The 21,240-nt window shown below is 45.3% G+C and overlaps 1 protein-coding gene across 2 annotated transcripts in view; it reads left to right on the top strand.

The window, feature by feature from the left end:
• Positions 1 to 21,240, top strand: part of USP40 (ubiquitin specific peptidase 40) — a 570,914-nt gene that overhangs the window by 262,762 nt on the left and 286,912 nt on the right. For both annotated transcript variants that reach the window (XM_069225530.1, XM_069225531.1), the window contains one exon: positions 828 to 1,165. In XM_069225530.1, the coding sequence (XP_069081631.1) occupies positions 828 to 1,165 (338 nt within the window). The remainder of the gene's footprint in view (positions 1 to 827; positions 1,166 to 21,240) is intronic.

Here is a 21,240-nt window from a genome sequence, read left to right as displayed (position 1 = left end):
TTTAGAGGTTCTAACAGATGTTAGTCTTTCACTGATATTATAGCATTTTCCATAACTTAGTACTGTGCCATCATCAGTTGCAGCTCCTGTTTCTCACTCACTGCTGTTCCTGCTGAATGTTCTGCACCGCCTCAGAATTTCTCACCCTTCTTCTACAGGTTGTACTACCCCTCCTGTTCTTTGTGCACTGCCATTGTCATTCACTCTTTTATGGCAACACAATCACACCTCTGTCTCCTTTACACATAGCACTCACCTACCATCACACTTCAGCTCCTCCTCTAGGGTCTTTTATCCCTTAGTTTTTTTCCAATCTCCAATCTCACTTTACTCTTTGTTGCTACTGCAAGAACTAACCATTTTCTGCTCTTGCCTTTGCTGCATTGTCCCACACTGTTACTCTTTGTTTCTAAAGTGTTCTCCCCATCCTTCTGCAGCAATCTGAGTTTGCAACAATATCAGTATCGCTAGCTCCTTTTCACATAGTATTTTCTCACAATAGCTTGCTCGAGTTCATTTCTGCTGCTGCCACCCTGCTTTTTGTGTTCAAATGTTTTCATTTCAATTTTCAGAAAATGGTGAAACAGAATATAGAAAATACAACCAGAAACATTATACTTTCACATTTGTCAAATCTAGTACCTCAGTTACATGTCATTGCAGTATGCTAGCGCTATTATGTACTGATCATATGCTAACTGTGATATAAAATGTAAGTTTCATTGTTGATTGTCTAAGTTAATCACTTCTTGTGACAGTAAGTTATCACCCTTCATCCCTTTTTTCTGTTGAATTCTCTCAGCCCTCTCACTCTTGTGTTTCTGCAGGTAGGTGGGGTAGCAATACAGACAGGCGAGGCAGCGGAGCCATTGGTCTTGAGCATCCTGCATCCTGCAGAGAGTGGTCGTGCCCTGCACGGCCCACGGTTCAGAGAGTCTCAGCAGGTGTTTGCTGGCAATGCTGAATTGGGTTCTGTGCGGGAGGCATTGGCTGCATCGCTGCGGGCAGACAGGGTGACACTTTGCTACCCACTAGGATCCGGTGACAAGGATGCAGACACTTGGAATCTCTTTCCTGAGGCAGACATGAACAGATCCATAAAGAGCCTTGGCCTGAGAGATGGAAGTGCCATCCTTGTTCTAGATGCTGACCGCATTGATCAAAGGTGAGGGGCCAGCTGCTCTGTCTGGTTGGGGCATAAATGATGTTTTGCTCCAAGAGATAGGAAAAGCTTACTTGCATTTGTCTGAATGTAGTTGTCCTATGCATTTGCTGTTAGCATCCAAGCTATGTTACAAGGAAGCCATCCAGTGATACATGGTAGGTTTTCAGTTGAGTTGGGTGTTATTAGCAAAACAGTCCTTTCTCTAGTACAACTTCCAGTAGTACCAACACTGTTAACACACTATACAGGTTTTAATACATAAGTACGTTGGGAATCATTCTCTGCAAAGGTATTTTACTTCGTAAAACAGGTGTTTTGTCCCTTCAAGTGTATAAGATAAAGCAAACAGAACTCATTTCACCCCCTATAATGCACATTTATAGTTTAAACAAGGGTGTGTTCGGGTTCTGCCTCTGCAACAAAGTACCATTGGACAGTTGGAACAAGTGATTCATCTGGTGCTGGATTGTGAGGATCACTGCAAACTCACCACGCCCTACTGCACTTTTTTGAAAGGTGTATGTGTAACCAGCAGTGCTCTGTGTGACTAGTTGCTCAGAGTAAATACAATGGTGTTAATTCTGTTTCTGCATGGTTGTCCTGAAGCCTGTTTATTGTTGGCTTTGTATACCAGCTAATCCTGCTTTCAGGACCTTCCAGTAGAGGCTAGCTGACCTCTTGTCCCATTAAAGAGAAGCTCATTTTCTTTGATTAATCCATTTAAATAATATTTTGACCAGAAATAGGAAAGATGTATGGTAATAATAACAAAGCCCATGATGAAATGAGTTTCAAGTCTGTACTGGGAAAAGAGTACTTCAGAGGGATATAAGGTGTTACTGGACAGTTCTTCGGTCCTCGCTACCTTCAGTGTTGGTCAAGAATTGTGTCCTGACTGAACAAATTCCCTCAATTTAGAACACTCTCCTTTACGTTTGGCTGTAAATTCTTCACTTAAATCATTGCACTAGTCATGGGAGCTCAGAGATAACACTCATATGTAGTTGTTTGATGGCTAACGATGAAGTTGAGCATTTCTTTTTTTACTATTATGTCCTCATGTTAGCAATATGTTGTTTAAAATCATTTTTTATTTAATGCAACAAAAGAGAGATAGACAGTGTGCACTTCTCATATGTAATGAACCAGCAACCCAACAGATTCGATTCAGTAAAGCTAACTACTTCTAGAGAACCGGGTTCCAAATTATTTTCCCAACTTTCTCACTTGGTCTATCATTCTCTTTCCTCAATTGTTTTCCAAGCTAACTATAACCTAACAAGAACATCCTTGTTATGACAGACCTTTTTAAGATGTCCTATAGTACATTTCCTTTATTTTAAACATTTTATTTAAATGGATGTGTCAAACTGAGTGTGCTTTGTTACAACATTCACATTGTATTATATTTGTATTTATATTTTGTGATTTGATCCATATTTATCCAATGCAAATCAAAAATGAGAACGAAGGATGCTTCTATTTGAGAACAAGATGTTTGCAACAGACATCTCTTGCAGATTCATATGTAATGCGCTTTCCGGCAACCTTGTGTTTGATCCAGAATATTATGATTTATATTTTTGAATTTCTCTTTCTGATTTCACGTCTTACTCGATTAACATTTGCTCATAGGTACAGAGCCTAAGAACTCACCAGGACACAGACTCATTGTTAGCTTATTTTTTCTGCTATTGTTTTGAAGCAGTTTTAAGTAGAATTTCTTTATATTAGATACCTTGCCACTGAAACGTGGTCAAGGGCTTCTGCAGCTGTTCAGCAGAGACTGTAAAGAGACTGATGCAAATTTACCTGAAAGCCATGTCTGCAGTCTGGCAGTGCAGGGACTCTGGTCATATTAGAATAACCAGAGGAGAAATTATGACGAATTTCCCTACTAAATTGTGTCCTTTACAGATTACCTGTATCCTTTAAAGACCATCATTTGGTTTGACACCTGTGTTTGTCCAGTGATCACTCTACCCCCCTCCCTTCACCCTCCACACCAAAGTTTCCGCTGTGCTAAGCTTTTTAGTGTAAGACAAATATAAATTCAGGTTTGAGAAAGCTGGTGGCCTGTGTGCCCAATTTTAGTGCGAGGCAACACACATTCCCCTCGGGGAGCCATCAAGATCAAGGAAGAGGTAGAATAAAGTACCAAGAGGCTTGGGGAAGATTTATATGAAGACTCATCAGGTGCTATGTCTCTGGATGGAGAAGACCAGAGTCAGTCTCCACCAGGACTGTTTCTGAAGTATTGGAACACCTTCTATGGCCACTTAGCGGTAGAGTATTCTGTGTGGGAACTGTTTTTTTTTTTTTAAATCTCTTTATTATGTAGGATACAACAACTTATTCAATTGACAACGAGTCATTACTTGCAGTTCATATTAAGCGGATCTCTTTGCAGCAAGGGAATCAGACAAGAGGAAAAGTCACTGGCGGGGGGGGGGGTTTAGAAGGACAGATAGGAATGTATGTTACTGTATTATTGTCGTTACCAGGCTGCGCCGAGCTTCCATCCGCACATGTTAAGCATACTAAAAAGAAACCATATGACCATAATGAGGGACAGGTAGACCCATATGTTACTATTCCACGTGTCACACTTGCTGAGTTCAATCTGTGTTGGGCTGTTCATAACGCTGGTCGCGTCTGCGGGTGCCAAATATTTGCTCATTCTGTTATGGGCAACATTGAGGCATGTCATAAGTGACAATCACCCTTATCCCTGCTAGTCACTTACTACGGGCCTCCCCACTGATTCCGAGATGTAGGTAATGTTCTCCTATATTGACACCAGGGTGCCTGGTTATGTAAGTCCTCAGCGATTAGGTTACTGTGTTCAGGTTTGTTAGCCTCGCATGCATCTTGAGTTTAATCGCAACCTTCACCGTGTCGCTGATACGTAAGCCCCACTCACCTGGTGTCCTCCCTTGTGAGTTAAGGGGGAGTAGGTGTCATCTTTGGCCTCAATTGAAGTTATACATTTTTCCCATATTTCCACTTCTTTTATCTTTACTCCCCTGTCCAGGAGTGAGTGTAGAACCCGTGCACCTGCCCTTGCCCATCTCAACAGGTCACTCAGCCATCCTTGCGTGTTTGGTGTGTTTGGTGCCTTTCATTGCATTGCCAAAAGGCATTTAAACAGCACGAAGGCCATATCTATGCAACTATGCAACTGCTTTCCCCTTGGCGACCTCTTGCGGACCCCTAGTAGACAGGATTCAGGCGTAGGGGATAGTGGATGTTCCAGCTGTCAAGGAAGTAATAGTGTGCCAAGACCGTAGAACTGGTGGGCAGTCCCACGTCATGTGTTAAAATGTAGCATCCGGATCTCCGCACCTCGGGCATTCATGAGTATTGTGAGGGAACATGCACTGAACCAAGTGAGGGGATAAATACGTTTGGTGCAAGTAGTTAAATTGAGTGTAGCGGAATTGCAGATTACGCGACACCGATTTGATCATGCTGAGCACCATGTTCCATGCCATTTGTGATAATGGCGTTCGGAGATCCCGGTCCCTCCTCGCCCTTGCTTTAATGTGAGCACCCACAGAGCTACTTAGCAGAGCACTAGACAACTGGGAAATGCAATAATGAAGTCCCAAGCCGGCTAACAAATTATGTAGTAGGGGAGAGGTTTTAGGTTCATTGTCCCCATTTTGCCATACCCTGCATATGAGTTGTTGTAATGCACAATAGGTTAAGAAACGTCCTGGAACGACGTTGTGTGCGGCTGCGAGCTCAGTGTATGACATCAAGCTGCCCTCCTTGAAAAGATCCCCAGTTGTTTGTATGCCTAGTGCTGGCCATGCCTCAAGGGCATGATGAGCATTTAATTTCCGTACCCCCTGAAGGCCAACAATGGAATCCTGGGCGAGTAAGGTGGACCGAACCTCCATTCAGTATGTAACGGTGCCAGGACTTACGAGCCACAATCATCAGAATATTTGTGTTCCATGAGGGACTTGTGTGGCCATGTAGCTATCCCTGTACATTAGAATGCCCGAGGTTATCGTGCATCAATGTTATCTCTTTGTTGGGAAGGTTCTGTATCCAATGTAATGGCCATTTTAGCTGTGCCCCACGTAATACAACTCGTAATTCGGCGTGCCTAGTCCCCCTTGTGCATGCAGTAAATGTGTTACAGCGGGAGCTTCTCGCTGACGGCCACTACCCCATATTAGATCAGTCAGCAAACTATTCCGCGTTTTAAAGGAGGAACGGGGGATAACTATTGGAAGTGCTGTAAAGTAGTATAGTAGTCTAGGGAGTATTATCATTTTCTCGATCGCTACTCTTACCAATGGTGATAGTGGTAGTTAGCTCCAGAACGTTAGGGAGCCCTTGATCAGTCTGACCGCGTGTCCTAAAATGCCTTCCCTTAAGTCAGCTGTATTGTGGTGTTCGATGGCATGTGTAGCTGCAGATACACATGCTGTGCACATCCCGCCATCTGGTGTTGGGCTCGGAGTGTTACAAGTTGTTTTTCTTCAAAGAAGTCTTTTTTCGAGTCACGAGACCGAGGGACTCCTCCCATTTCGACTCCATTGTGCATGGGCGTCGACTCCATCTTAGATTGTTTTTTTTCCGCCATCGGGTTCGGACGTGTTCCTTTTCGCTCCGTGTTTCGGGTCGGAAAGTTAGTTAGAATCTCAGAAAAATCGTCGGTATTGTTTGCGTTTGGTATCGGGTTAGTTACAACAGATCGACACCGAATTAAGAAGAGCTCCGGTGGCCCTTCGTTTTTTTTTTCCATCCCCGTCGGGGCCTGGTCGGCCCGGCCACGTGTCTCTTCAAGGCTGATGGAACGGACCCCATTCCGCTTCTGTCCAAAATGCCATAACAAGTATCCATATACAGATCAACATCTGGTCTGTAACTTGTGTTTGTCACCAGAACACAAGGAGGATACTTGTGAGGCCTGTCGAGCGTTTCGGTCCAGGAAGACACTCAGGGACCGAAGAGCAAGAAGACTGCAAATGGCGTCGGCGCCGACAGGACAAGACCGTTTAGAGGAGGAGGAAGAAACATTCTCCACCCAGGAGTCGGACTCTGAGGAGATTGATCCCGAGGAAACGCCTAAAATCGTGAGTACGACGTCGAAACCAAGAACTCACAAGAAAAGCGCAAAAGCCCAGGGGACACCACTGCCAACAGGCCATGGCTTAACCCGAAAAGTAGGTGACCGTTCATCGGTACCGAAAAAGGGCGAGCTGTTGTCGAAGTCATCCGACTCCGGTCGAGATACCGGCACACAGCAGTCTCGGGCCCGAGATAGTGGCTCAGAGAAGATTCGGCACCGAGACAGCGGCACCGAAACGGGTCGGCACCGAGAGAGCACGACGCCGAAAGTAAAAAAGGTTTTGTCGGAGCCGAAAAAAGCAGCCGAAAAGGTTTTGGTACCGAAATATCCGGCCTCGGAACCGAAAACAAGTTCCTACACTGAGGAACAAGGACTGTCCACACAAATGAAGACACATAGATTTGGACAGGAATTACAGGCAATAGAGCCAGATCACACACAAAGACGACTCTTTATTCAAAAAGATACAGGGAAGATCAACACTCTTCCGCCAGTCAAAATGAAACGCAAGCTTGCCTTCCAAGACAAGGGCAAACAGCCACACGCAAAGGTGGCTAAACAAGTAACACCGCCACCATCCCGACATCACTCTCCGCAACCATCACCGGTAGCCACTCCACCAATGATGCAATCCCCAACTCATACAGGAATGAGTCAAGATGACCCTGACGCATGGGACCTTTATGACGCACCAGTGTCAGATAATAGTCCAGAATGCTATCCAGCTAAACCATCGCCACCAGAGGATAGTACAGGCTACGCACAGGTGGTGTCAAGAGCAGCGGCATTTCATAATGTCAGCCTTCATTCAGAGCCCATTGAAGACGACTTTCTTTTTAATACACTGTCGTCCACACACAGCCAATATCAGAGTCTTCCTATGCTACCCGGAATGCTAAAACACTCCAAACAAGTGTTTGAGGAGCCTGTCAAAGGGAGAGCCATTACTCCAAGAGTAGATAAAAAATATAAACCGCCACCAACAGACCCAGTGTACATTACACAACAGCTAACACCAGACTCTGTTGTAGTGGGAGCAGCGCGCAAAAGAGCCAACTCTCATACTTCAGGAGATGCACCACCTCCAGATAAAGAAAGTCAAAAATTCGATGCTGCAGGCAAAAGGGTGGCGGCACAAGCAGGAAACCAGTGGCGTATTGCAAATTCGCAAGCTTTGCTAGCCAGATATGATAGGGCCCATTGGGATGAGATGCAACACCTTATTGAACATTTACCCAAGGAGTTCCAAAAAAGAGCGCAGCAAGTAGTAGAAGAAGGACAGGGTATCTCCATTAATCAGATACGGTCAGCAATGGATGCTGCAGACACAGCTGCTAGAACTGTCAACACAGCAGTAACAATAAGGAGACATGCATGGCTGCGTACATCAGGATTTAAACCAGAGATACAGCAAGCTGTGCTGAATATGCCATTCAACGGACAGCAGTTGTTTGGGCCGGAGGTGGAGACTGCGATCGAAAAACTTAAGAAAGACACTGACACGGCCAAAGCCATGGGCGCACTCTACTCCCCACAGAGCAGAGGCACATTTCGAAAGACACAATTTCGAGGGGGGTTTCGAGGGCAAACCACAGAAGCCACAACCTCACAAACAAAGCCCACTTACCAGAGCCAGTATCAGCGGGGAGGTTTTCGGGGACAATATAGAGGGGGACAATTTCAAAGGAATAGAGGAAAGTTCCAAAGTCCCAAAACTCCTCCAAACAAGCAGTGACTTCAAGGTCACAAATCCCCAACACATAACACCTGTGGGGGGGAGACTAACCAAATTTTACAAACATTGGGAGGAAATAACAACAGACACTTGGGGCTTAGCAATTATCCAGCATGGTTATTGCATAGAATTTCTCAAATTCCCTCCAAACATCCCACCGAAAACACACAATATGTCAAAACAACATATAGATCTTCTAGGACTAGAAGTTCAGGCATTGCTACAAAAAGAAGCAATAGAGTTAGTACCAAAACAACAAATAAACACAGGAGTTTACTCCCTGTACTTTCTGATACCCAAAAAAGACAAGAGTCTGAGACCTATACTAGATCTCAGAACATTAAATACCTACATCAAATCAGATCACTTTCACATGGTTACATTACAAGACGTAATCCCACTGCTCAAACAACAAGACTACATGACAACACTAGACCTAAAGGATGCATATTTCCATATACCAATACATCCTTCACACAGAAAGTACCTAAGGTTTGTATTCCAAGGGACACATTACCAATTCAAAGTGTTGCCATTCGGAATAACAACTGCACCAAGAGTTTTTACAAAATGCTTAGCAGTAGTTGCTGCACATATCAGAAGGCAGCAAATACATGTGTTCCCGTACCTAGATGATTGGTTAATCAAAACCAACACGCTAAGACGGTGTTCACAACACCCAAAATATGTCATAGAAATCCTCCACAAACTAGGTTTCTCAATCAACTACACAAAGTCACACCTTCTGCCGTGTCAAACACAGCAATACTTAGGAGCAACAATCAACACAGCAAAAGGGATTGCCACTCCAAGCCCACAAAGAGTTCACACATTTCACAATGTGATACAGACCATGTATCCAAATCAAAAGATACAAGTCAAACTAGTGATGAAACTACTAGGCATGATGTCTTCATGCATAGCCATTGTCCCAAACGCAAGGTTGCACATGCGGCCCTTACAACAGTGCCTAGCATCACAATGGTCACAAGCACAGGGTCATCTTCTAGATCTGGTGTTGATAGACCGCCAAACATACATCTCGCTTCAATGGTGGAACAGTATAAATTTAAACCAAGGGCGGCCTTTCCAAGACCCAGTGCCACAATACGTAATAACAACAGATGCTTCCATGATAGGGTGGGGAGCACACCTCAATCAACACAGCATCCAAGGACAATGGGACATACAGCAAAAACAGTTTCACATAAATCACTTAGAACTGTTAGCGGTATTTCTAGCGCTCAAAGCATTTCAACCCATAATAAGCCACAAACACATTCTTGTCAAAACAGACAACATGACAACAATGTATTACCTAAACAAACAGGGAGGCACACACTCGACACAGTTGTGTCTCCTAACACAGAAAATATGGCATTGGGCGATTCACAACCACATTCGCCTAATAGCACAATTTATTCCAGGAATTCAGAACCAGTTAGCAGACAATCTCTCTCGGGATCCCCAAATACTAAACACTTACTTTCAAATGTGGGGAACACCACAAATAGATCTATTTGCAACAAAGGAAAACGCAAAATGCCAAAACTTCGCATCCAGGTACCCACAAGATCAGTCTCAGGGCAATGCGTTATGGATGAGCTGGTTAGGGATATTTGCTTACGCTTTCCCCCTCTCCCACTCCTTCCATATCTAGTAAACAAATTGAGTCAAAACAAACTCAAACTCATACTAATAGCACCGACATGGGCAAGACAACCTTGGTACACAACACTACTAGACCTCTCAGTAGTACCTCATGTCAAACTACCAAACAGACCAGATCTGTTAACACAACACAAACAACAGATCAGACACCCAAATCCAGCATCGCTGAATCTAGCAATTTGGCTCCTGAAATCCTAGAATTCGGACACTTAGACCTCACACAAGAATGTATGGAGGTCATAAGACAAGCTAGGAAACCTACCACTAGACACTGCTATGCAAATAAGTGGAAAAGATTTGTTTATTACTGGCATAATAATCAAATTCAACCCTTACACGCATCTGCCAAAGAGATAGTAGGATACTTACTACAATTGCAAAAGTCAAAGCTAGCTTTCTCTTCAATAAAGATACATCTGACCGCAATTTCAGCCTACCTGCAAATTACGCACTCAACTTCATTATTTAGGATACCAGTCATAAAAGCCTTTATGGAAGGCCTAAAGAGAATTATACCACCACAAACACCACCAGTTCCTTCATGGAACCTCAACATTGTCTTAACACGACTCATGGGTCCACCTTTTGAGCCCATGCACTCTTGTGAAATGCAATACTTAACATGGAAAGTTGCATTTTTGATTGCCATCACATCTCTAAGAAGAGTGAGTGAAATTCAAGCATTTACCATACAAGAACCATTTATTCAAATACACAAGCATAAAGTAGTTCTACGGACAAATCCAACATTTTTACCAAAAGTGATCTCACCGTTCCACTTGAATCAAACGGTAGAATTACCAGTGTTCTTCCCATAGCCAGATTGAATCCAATTTCTAAACAAGGCATTGCTAGACGGATAGTTAAGTGTATTCAAACCTGCTACCTTAAAGCAAAGAGAGAGCTGCCTATTACACCAAAGGCACACTCAACCAGAAAAAAAGGTGCTACCATGGCCTTTCTAGGAAATATTCCAATGAACGAAATATGTAAGGCAGCAACATGGTCTACGCCTCATACATTTACCAAACACTACTGTCTAGATGTGTTAACGGCACAACAAGCCACAGTAGGTCAAGCTGTACTACGAACATTATTTCAAACAACTTCAACTCCTACAGGCTCAACCACCGCTTTTGGGGAGATAACTGCTTACTAGTCTATGCACAGCATGTGTATCTGCAGCTACACATGCCATCGAACGGAAAATTTCACTTACCCAGTGTACATCTGTTCGTGGCATTAGTCGCTGCAGATTCACATGCGCCCACCCGCCTCCCCGGGAGCCATACCTAGGTATTTGAATGTGGAGTAACACCTTGTCAGTCTGTGAGTTGGGAGATTAGATCTTAGTTCCTCTGGGACCGGAGTTATTGGGAACAAACAAGATTTCGACCAATTCACCTGTAAACCACATATATCTCAAAAGTGCTCCAGTTTTGTAAGAGGTCTGGGAGCGAAGATGTGCATTTATGTAAATATATTAGCGCATCGTCTGCATAAAGGTATACTATCTGATGTCTGTCGACATCCGGTATACCCCTCTGTTGTGCCCGTTGTCTGAGCTGGGCTGCTAGAGGTTCAATCGCTAGTGCGAACAACAGTGGTGATAGTGGGCATCCTTGCCTAGTTCCACGCCCGATAGGGAAGCTTTTGAAAATGCTGTGGGGTTGTAGTACAAGGTATCAATCCAACCCAAGAATACGTGGCCGAACCCTATACTCTTCAGGGCTGCTCCTAAGAATGGAAAACCTACGGTATCAAAAGCCTTTTTGATATCCAAGGAAATTGCAACCCTGTCGTGGTCCGACTCTGGAGCCGCTGACATGAGCCGCAATAGGCGTCTAACGTTTAGGAAGGTGCTCGACCGGGAATGAACCTTGATTGGTCTTCGTGTACTAAGTTCGGCATGAACCGGAGCAGTAAATTTGCGAGTATCTTGCCCAATATTTTGCAATCCTCGTTCAAAAATGACAAAGGCCTGTACGACCGTAAATCCAGGGTATCCCGACCTGGTTTGGGCAGAACTACTATTAGTACTTCACGCTGGGATTCTGAGAGTTGCCTATTTATTTGTGCTTCATGAAGCATCTCTAGGTATGGTTTGAGTATCTGTGCAGTGAAAGTATGATAATATTCCACTGGTAGACCAGCGCCGCCCAGTGCCTTGCTACGGGCTAATTGTCGCATCGCTGACTGGATCGCTTCTGCATCTGTGGGCCTTTCTAACTCTAGCTGTTGTAGTGGAGAAAGCTGTGTGAAAGGAAGTGAGTAAAATAAGTCTGCTATCCTTGTATCGGGGGTGGTCGGGTCTCGCCTCATGTATTCTGCTGTAGTATTGCTTAAAGGCGTTGTTGATGTCTGCCTGCATATTAACCAACTTCCCAGTGTCGAGCCGTATGGCTCCAATAGGAGTGTGCGATAGCTCACCCCGGATTAACCAAGCCAGTAGTCTGCCTGAGCGATCACCTTCTGAGTGTGTCCTGGTAATATAGTGTAGTCAAATTTCCGCAGGCGCATGTCGACCTCATTCCTACGTGTGCGTGGTTCGAGAAGGGTGACTGGCTTTCCACCGTGCCACTGTGCATTCCACATCTGCTGATCTGTTTCTAGCTGTATCAACTCACGTGACAACTTGCGTCGCAATCCACCCGCTGCTGACAGACAACGGCCTCTCACCACAACTTTATGGGCATCTCATTCTATTGCATGCGATGTGGCCGTCCCCCCAATTTAGTTCAAAATTTTTAGAGATGTGCTCAGCCATTTCCTGGTGAAACGGAGGGTCTAACAGCATGTCCGATTGCAGCCGCCATGTGGGCATGCGAGCGCATGGTCTACCCCATTGAATAGAGGCTATTAAGGGGCAATGGTCTTTTAGTGTCTTAGCCAAGTAGAACTGAGCAACAGGTCTATGCGGGTGTGTAAACAATGGACTGGTGAGTAGAAGGAGTATTCCCTGTCTAGGGGGTGGGTAAGCCGCCACACAGTCACCTTTTGGATATCCACATCGTCAGTGCCTTGGATATTTGTCTACTAGGGGCGCCAACTAATGGTGGATGAGACCTGTCCATGTCTATGTCTGGTACACAGTTTAGATCACCTCCCCATATAATACTGGACATTGGGTCCCTAAATAGTGTAGGTGTGAGCGATAGGAGGAATTCACCCTGTTTCGTGTTGGGGGCGTATGGCCCTGCTAAGGATAATGGTTTGCCATCTAGTGAGCCTTCCAGTAAAACATAACGGGCGTTAGTGTCTGCCATGCAATGGCCTACCACTTATGGGACCTCTGGAGACACCCACACCAGCACCCCCTTGGCGTATGCCGATGTTGTTGTACCAAATAATTGTCCCCGCCACTTGGTTTTTGTAGTTCTGCTGCTGTGAGGTGCGCTTCTTGCAATATTGCTATGTGTATCCTGTACCTCTTCAGGTAAGTGTAAATTCTGGTTCGCTTAGTGAGAGTAGCCATACGTCTCACATTCCAGGTTACTACATTTTTAGACGTCAGCGCTCATATGGTTTCGATTTTATAGAATAATGTGTGATCGGAACTTTATCACCCATGTGTTCACCCCCCTCTCCCTGTTGCAGTTGGATCGGTATAATATGTATTAGCATGATAACAATAAACAAGGTGCCAACTTACTGGGCAATACCCAGCTTGTAATATTTAAGCACAACAGGTGCAACATTCAACAATGGTGTAAACAGTGTCTCTACGGAAACCCATAGGGTGCGGAGGGGCGTAGGTGAAAGGAATAGAAGTGGCGTGGGCTTTTGGCCCAATTTGACTAATCTACTCGCCCGTTCTATCTTATCTGCATAGTCTATGTTGTGCCTGTGTTTTGGTGACAGGCCCTAGAGGGAGCGCCAGATGGGCCGGATGGGTAATCACGCTAGGGGGAGATTGCTTAGTCACCTCAGTTCTTCCACTGATTACCTTGCCGTTCATCACATCGTCTGCGTAGCCAGGGAGTCATTAGCCTTTGCTTTGGAGCTATGGTGAAGTACCCAGAGCCACGCATGTTGAACATATTTAGAGGTCATCTGCTGTGCACGGGGTGAGTTCTGGACCAAATGCAGAGGAGGATGTGGAGGCACTTGAGCGGCCTTGCGATGAGTTTGAGTCCATGCTTTTGTCCTCGCGAAGGGTAGCTTATTGGTTAGATGAAAGCTTATTGGCTTCCATCAAAGCCTGTGCTTGGCTCTCGGCCACTTGCACCCTTGATGGGAGCGCTGTGATTCCAGGTTTTTTCTTGCACCGAGTTTGAGGTGTAACCCAGTCGTCTATTTTGGTTGTAACACTTTGAGATGTAACCAGACCGTTGGTGTGTAACCAAGTCCATGCGTCCTCTGAGGAAGGGAAGATGTGAATTTTTTTCTCCATCTACCATCCGACGACGTGCCGGGAACATCAGAGAGTGGGAGACGTAACACTCACACAAGAGCTGTTTAACCTTGGCGAAGGACGCTTGCTTGCGTTGTACCCCCATGGTGTAGTCGGGGTAGGCGGTAATGGTAGTATTGTCTAATTGCCAGGGGAACTGCGATCTGAAATTCAGAAGAATCTGGTCCCGATTGCAAAAGTTGAAGTGCTGTGTTATTAAGGGCCGGGGCGGAGCCCCCGGATGCGGTGGCCTGCCTGGGATTTGGTGAGGGCGTTCAACCGCAAAAGAAGGTGACATATTATTTGCCAGCACCGTGTCCCTTAACCACTGTTTCAAGAATGCCTCAGCATTGGGCAGCTCGACTCTCTCCCGGAACCCCATAAAGCGAACATTGTTTCTCCGTGATCTGCCCGTCTGGTCCTCTGCTCTGCGTTTCAGTATTGATACCTCTATTTCCAACCTATGCAGCTGATCCTGTACTGCCTTGATTTCAGGTCGAAGTATTATGAGTGAGGTTTCATTTCAGATACCCTGTCTGCTAATTCACAGTGGCCCGCTCTCAGTAGATTAACCTCTATCTATTTTTCCTTCTAGGGTTACCTTGGTGTCCAAAACGGCTAGTAGTAGCTTGTTGAATTGGGTAGAGTGGGCCCTTAATGTCTAGTTCATTTGTTGGAGGGACCCAGCCTAGTCAGCTGCAGCTTTATTGGGGAGTAGCATGTCGTCTCTAGTGGACGAAGGCAGTCGCATCTGCTTCGGTTTAACCATGATTATGGGTGACCGTGTCCCTAGTCACACATTTGCACGTGTTATTTGTGGCTGCAATTAACTAAGCCCGTCCACTACGCAGCGCACCCCTGGTGGCGCGTATAGTACTGTGAGCAATGCAATAGTGTCAGGTGCTGGTGTGAAGCTCCTGGGAGCCCATCCCTGCACTACACATGAAGCGGATGGCTCAATCAGCTTGTGGCTAGAGCGTTCTCCCTTGACCCTATTCGGGCGGCCTGTTGAAATCAATGACTCTCAACTCTAAATTGGGTAAGCATACGATGTGTCCTTCATGTTTAATATTTCTGGTCCCACTCTGGAAGCCACTCACCGGCTCACGCTTGGCCCCCTTGTGGCGAGAGGAACCGGGTGTCAAGATTGTTCACGCCACGTTGCTATTCTGGCTCCGGCTGGCCCCCAGTCCGCATGGCCTCCCGCGTGGGACTCTCCCCACGTTCGCGGCTGGGCACTCCCAATGCAACCTACGGATAGCCCAACATCGGGGTGACCTGCAGTTGTGCCACGCCGTCACCATCGCGGTGCGCGCATGCTTGCCGGGCCTTCACAATCAGAGCCCAGGTCGCCGACGTGACCGCTCATTGAGTCCTCCTCCGGAGTGACGCATCCCCTCACTCCGGCCGGCGCTCCAAGCCGCTATGCCACACTGCACCGCCTCGCCAGTGCTCGCGGTGTGGAGAGCACGTCCACATCGGCTCCCGTCTAAGCCCTTTGAGGCCGTCCCAAACACTTTGGTAGGCACCAGGGAGGTCCGGGTGGGATGGAGAGCTCACTATTTAGCGTCTGCTCCGGTTGCCATCTTGGCCACGCCCCCGTGTGGGAACTGTTGTTTACGACTGAATATCCATGGCATAGTACTGTCACACTCAAATTGTATGACCAAGTTACTCCTTTTGGGAGCTAGTTTATCTGTAGCTAGTAAAAGTGAGCAGTCGGGATGTAGGCTAGAAGGTTAAAACTCTGATACATTATCAATCCATAATTGACATACAATACTGTCAGTATTCTCTGTCGTGTTATCTCTTAAGAGCAAGTAACTTACATTCAGTAACAATCAGTTTGAGGCATGTGTGGCTGTAGGTATATATGCTTAGCATAATCCTGCCATCTAGTGTTGGGCTTGGATGTGTGCAGGTTGCTTTTCTTGAAAAAAGTCTTTTGAGTCATGAGGTAGTGTGCATCCTCCTCTTGCTGGTAATGTGCATGTTCATTTACTCCATTGTTAAATTGTTTTTTTCTGACGGCTGGTTTGGATGTATGCCCTTCTGCTCTGGTTCGACTGTCGTGATAGTTTATTTGGTTTACTCCTGCTTTCGTCAGTATTGTTCTTGATCGCAGACCTCTCTTTTAAACCTGTACAGTTTGACGTTAACCTTGTGGGTCTTTTCCTTCGTGGTGCTGCTTCCATCCTTAGGCATTACCCCCACATCATGTCCACTTGGTGATGGAACACACACCTTTCAGATTTTGTCCTCAGTGTCACGCTAAAAATCCCAGCACTGACCTTCACCATATTTGTAATCTGCGCCTCTCCCTTGAGCACGACGAGGCCAGGTTCGAGGCCTGGTGCTCCTTCAGGTTTAAGAAGGCTCTGCATGACCATCGGGCATGATGTCTCGAAGGAGGGCAGACACTACACCTGACCTGTTCGGACTCTAGGATATCCAGGGAAAACAGACACAGGTGTCGGCTGTGGACAATGACACCATCTCCCCTGAAGATAGCTCTGACATCGAGATGCAAGACCTGCCCAACTCAAAAATCTGTGAGTACTGTGCCCCCAGCACCTCAACATCGATCCCAGCAGATCACCACAAATGGTGAACAGCCCATCCCTGACATACCTAAAACCATTGCCGAGCCACTACTTCCTTCGGAACGTGGTCAGCACTGACCATCTTCTTCGCACATGCCCAGCCCCAGCTCGGCACTGTAAAAACAAATCATTGAAGCTGCATGCTTCGGAGCTGACCACTCCCAAAGAGGAGTGGAGTTGAGTTCCAGATCTGTAACCTTCGGTATGAAATGCCGCCTGTTGTCGACACCAAAACCAGCTGCTTTCAAGCAGAAACCTTTGGTGCCCACTCCATCAGCATTGGAGCTGAAAACATTTGCACCTAGCAAACCAAGCCATGGATCTGGGTCTGTCGAACCTCTGCTTCAGAAACTACAAGAGGAAATGGACTCTAGACAGAAGCACATCATAATTTCGCTCGGTACAGGCCAGATAATTATAAGAGGCTCAATCTGGTGCTCAACCCTCCAAGAGACCGCTTTCTCTTGAAGAAGCTTTAGATGTGCCACTTCCACCCAAGCACAGGACGAAAATGGACAAGGCCACAAGCCCTGTGCAGTTCAGCTCACCACTTACACTGGGTTCACACCATACACCCTCACGACGTGCTTCACCAGCTGAACTTGCACCATATTCGTCAGAGAGATCATTACATTCTTACATAGGGGCTGGAGATGTCGGGCCACTTTGGACATTCCGGCACAAGATGGCCCATGGGACACGTACGATACTGATGCACTAGCTGATACAGACCCTGATCTATATCCTGTCAAACCCTCTCCCCCAGATAACAATACCACTTATCATGACCTCATTGGTAGAGCTGCCACTTTCCACGTGTGCTATTGCATACAGAGCTCTAGAGCAGGCGTCTCCAATGTTCTCTTTTATGAGAGCTACAAATGATCAATAAAAAATTATCCTAAGCTTCTACAATCATTAGTGTTGTTACAGTGACCACATCAGACAACATTGCTAGTGGCTACCTTATGCAAAATTACCCGCAGTGATCACCTCTGCATCAGGCAGAAATGTCACCTCTAACGTAAAGAAAGGCTTTGTCAATTTGGAATGCCTTTACAAACATGGCTAATACGTAACAGCCATAGCTTAACTGGCTCTGGCACCAAGGTAATATTATGAGTATTAAACCTCCCCAACGCCACATGATTTAGCTCTCCGATATCAGTTTTAAATATATTTTGGAAATTCAATCATCATGGTATCAGTTGTGAAAGTACACACATTTTTGTTCTGAATACACATTTTTTCAATCTTGGTGTACATATAATAATCCAAGGCAAGCAAAAGCTTTTAATTTAGTAGGCTGGACTGGACACAGGACAGCTACTTTTAGATAGCTGGAGAGCTATCAGTAGCTCATGAGCTACTCGTTGGCAAAGACTGATCCTCACAATACTCACCTGTGCTCAAAGGCATGCTACACCATACCATTGTCACTTTTAATGACCCAGTACGATGTAAGGTCATAACTCCTAGAGTAAAAAAAAGAAAAGCAATAAATGTCACCTAATGACCCCATATATATTAAAGGTCAACTTCCGCTACACTCTTTGGTAGTGGCAACGTAAAAGAGCAAATTCACAAACATCTGACAAAGCACCTCCACCAGATAAGGAGAGTAAAAACAATTGACGCAATAGGAAAGAGGGTGGCTGCTCAATGCAACAGTCACTGGATTTTGCAACCTCTATCGGCATCCTTTCCAGATATGATAGAGCTCATTGGGATAAGATGGAGGAAATACCTCCCAGATGAACCTAAGAAACAAGCATATCAAATTGCCTTTGAGTGCCAGTTAATATCCAACACCACTATTTGTGTACCTGTGACACTGCTGGGACTGCAGCTAGAGGAACAAATTCTAGCATATTGTTACACATGCATGCCTGGCTCCGGGTCCCAGGGTTTAAACCCGAAGTACAACAGAATCTCCTGGCCCTTCAATTTGATGGAGAACATTGTTTTGGTCCTCTGGTAGATAACCTCCTAGAGAAAATCAAAAAAGATAATGAAACAGCCAAGGCCATGGGAGCGATCCAGGCTCTGTCTCACCGTGGTTCCTTTCGCTGCTCATCCTATTGTGGAGGGTCCAAGACCCACCCTCCCTGAGACCTCCACCTCATACCAGCGTCTGTAGACCCAAACCACCTCCCCCAGGGGATACTGCCGAGGCTCATTTAGAGGTGCCAGTTCCAAAGGAAGAGGCAAGAGTGAATTTATAGATCCATCCGCCAGAACCACAAAACCCCTAAACAAGTACATTCTCTCAGACCACTTTCACATGGTCACTCTTCAAGACGTCATGCTGTTATTACAACAAGGTGACTTCATGGCCACACTCAACGTCAAGGATGCCTATTTTCTAATTTCTATTCACCCTGCCCATCACCAGGATCTGAGGTTTGTAATAAACTGTCAGCATTTCCAGTTCAATGTGCCCCCCTTCGGAGTGACTACGGCACGTCAGGGTCTTTACCAAATGCCTTGCGGAAGAAGAAGCTCACCTGCACAGACAAGGTATACATGACTTTCTATATCTAAAAAAACGGCTCATCAAAAGTGCAACTTGTCAAAAGTGCTTCCAACACACTCAGGTCACCATCAGTTTACTACTCGAACTAGGCTTTACAATCAGTGCCTTGAAATACCACCTCCAACCCCTACAGATCCAACCTTATCTAGGGGCAATTCTCGAACTAGGAATAGTTCTACCTGCATAATGCCAGGATACAATCATTACAGGCGCTCCTTCCCCATTTTCAACCAGGTCAACAAATAACGATGAGGCTAGTCAAGTGTCTCCTCGGCATGATGGCTTAACGTATAGCCATGGTACCTCATGCCAGACTAAACATGCGTCTGTTGCAGTAGTGTTCAGTCTACTAATGAACTCACTGTGCCATTGGATTCAAGCTAGCCTGCCTGATGAGGGGTGATAAACTGAAACGGGTCTCAGGATGCTTGGTTCTGGTCCAGGGAGGTCCTGGCCTGGCAGTTCAGGCTGGACTGTTCCCATGGGGGAGCAGGGTCAGGACTGATTTGCTTATGGCTGGGTACAATTTCAGCTGAAATTGTGAACAAAAAAAAATTATGGATTTAACCCACATCTGTGACTGGGGTGAGTGTTTGACAATGTTAAAAAAAAAAAATAATGTTCAAAATTTGGAACATTTTTCTGCACTATAAATTTCTCACATTTAAACAAATGGCTGCATTTTTCTGTTATAAATATGACACTGTAACTACAGGCCACTGGGTGCCAGATGCCTGCTGTTTATAAATGCACCACTTTGAAATAGGAGAATATTTCAATGTTTCATGGAATTCATATAAATATAAAGTTAACTCTTCAGTTTAATTTTCTCCTATTTCAAAGTGTCGCATTTGCACACAGTAGGCATCTTGCTCCGAATGACTGGTAGACAATGTGTCATATTTATAACTGAAAAATACAGCCATTTTTTTTAAATACAAGAAATTTATAGCGCTCAGATTGTCACTGATCAGAAGTAGCTCTCTCTACAGAAACATTGGAGACCCCTGCCTTAGTCTCTCCTTCCATTCCTCTTGTCTGAATGAAAATACCCCTTGTGTTTGAGGGAGGGATTTTCATTTCATTTTAATGTTCGATTTTGCCTGGGGCCAAGGAAGAAAGCAAAGCTGGATGGAAAACTGCACAGGCCATGCATGCGAGGTAGAGGTGTGTGAGCAACCCATCCCTACAGTGTGAAACTTCTGAAGGAACCTCTCTGCCCTTATGTCATCTTTGCTATGCACCTACTGTAGCTCTACGGAGCTGTGCAGCGGCTCGCCAATTTCTTCCGGACTGTGTTCCTGATTGAGAGACAGGTGAACATGAACTCGAGCATTGCATAAGCAATCCCCAAGCAGAGGCTCCTCATTTGTCACTTCAACCAGAACATTGTCTTCACTTGCTCCAAGATACCACTTGTCCCCTTTCCTGGAAGATAGCCTGAGGGAGGGCTGGGCACGATGGTAACATATTCTACTGAGATTGTTACTTCGTGTCACGTTTATCTCACTGTGTCTCCCTGGTTTTTGAATCTCTAGTCCAAGCCCGCCTCCCTGAGTGTGCCTTAGATCGCTCTGTCTTGCTATTTGAGGGCCTTGTTCTAAAGTAATACTTGGTATGCAAACTGGCATTATTAGTAAGGTAGTACCTAACTAACATTAACAAATGGTAAATAACTCCACTTGAAACAATTGGAGACCAGTAACCCCTTTCTGCTCTGTGATTCCTCCAATAGGCGTCCAGACATGCACTATTGTTTGTTGTTTGAGCCTAATTAAATTTAATTGGAGAAATACCTGCAATAGACAGCTAATGCCTTGAAGGCTTTTGAGCCAGTAAGCAAAGTTTTCATAAATAACAACACTGCCTAAAATATACATATTTCTTTCAAAACCCACAGTGATATCAACATCTATCTATGACACCTCAAAAAAAAACCTGAATAGCCAGTCGTGTTCAAGTGAGGTAAACTACAGAAGGCTACCTCCAGTCAGTCTCTCATTTATACTTGTGTTCAGTTCTTGCCTCTCCTTATTACTCTTAGCATC

This window comes from Pleurodeles waltl, chromosome 3_1, assembly GCF_031143425.1.
Source record: "Pleurodeles waltl isolate 20211129_DDA chromosome 3_1, aPleWal1.hap1.20221129, whole genome shotgun sequence".
Taxonomy (NCBI): domain Eukaryota; kingdom Metazoa; phylum Chordata; class Amphibia; order Caudata; family Salamandridae; genus Pleurodeles; species Pleurodeles waltl.
This window is presented reverse-complemented; position numbering and strand designations above follow the sequence as displayed.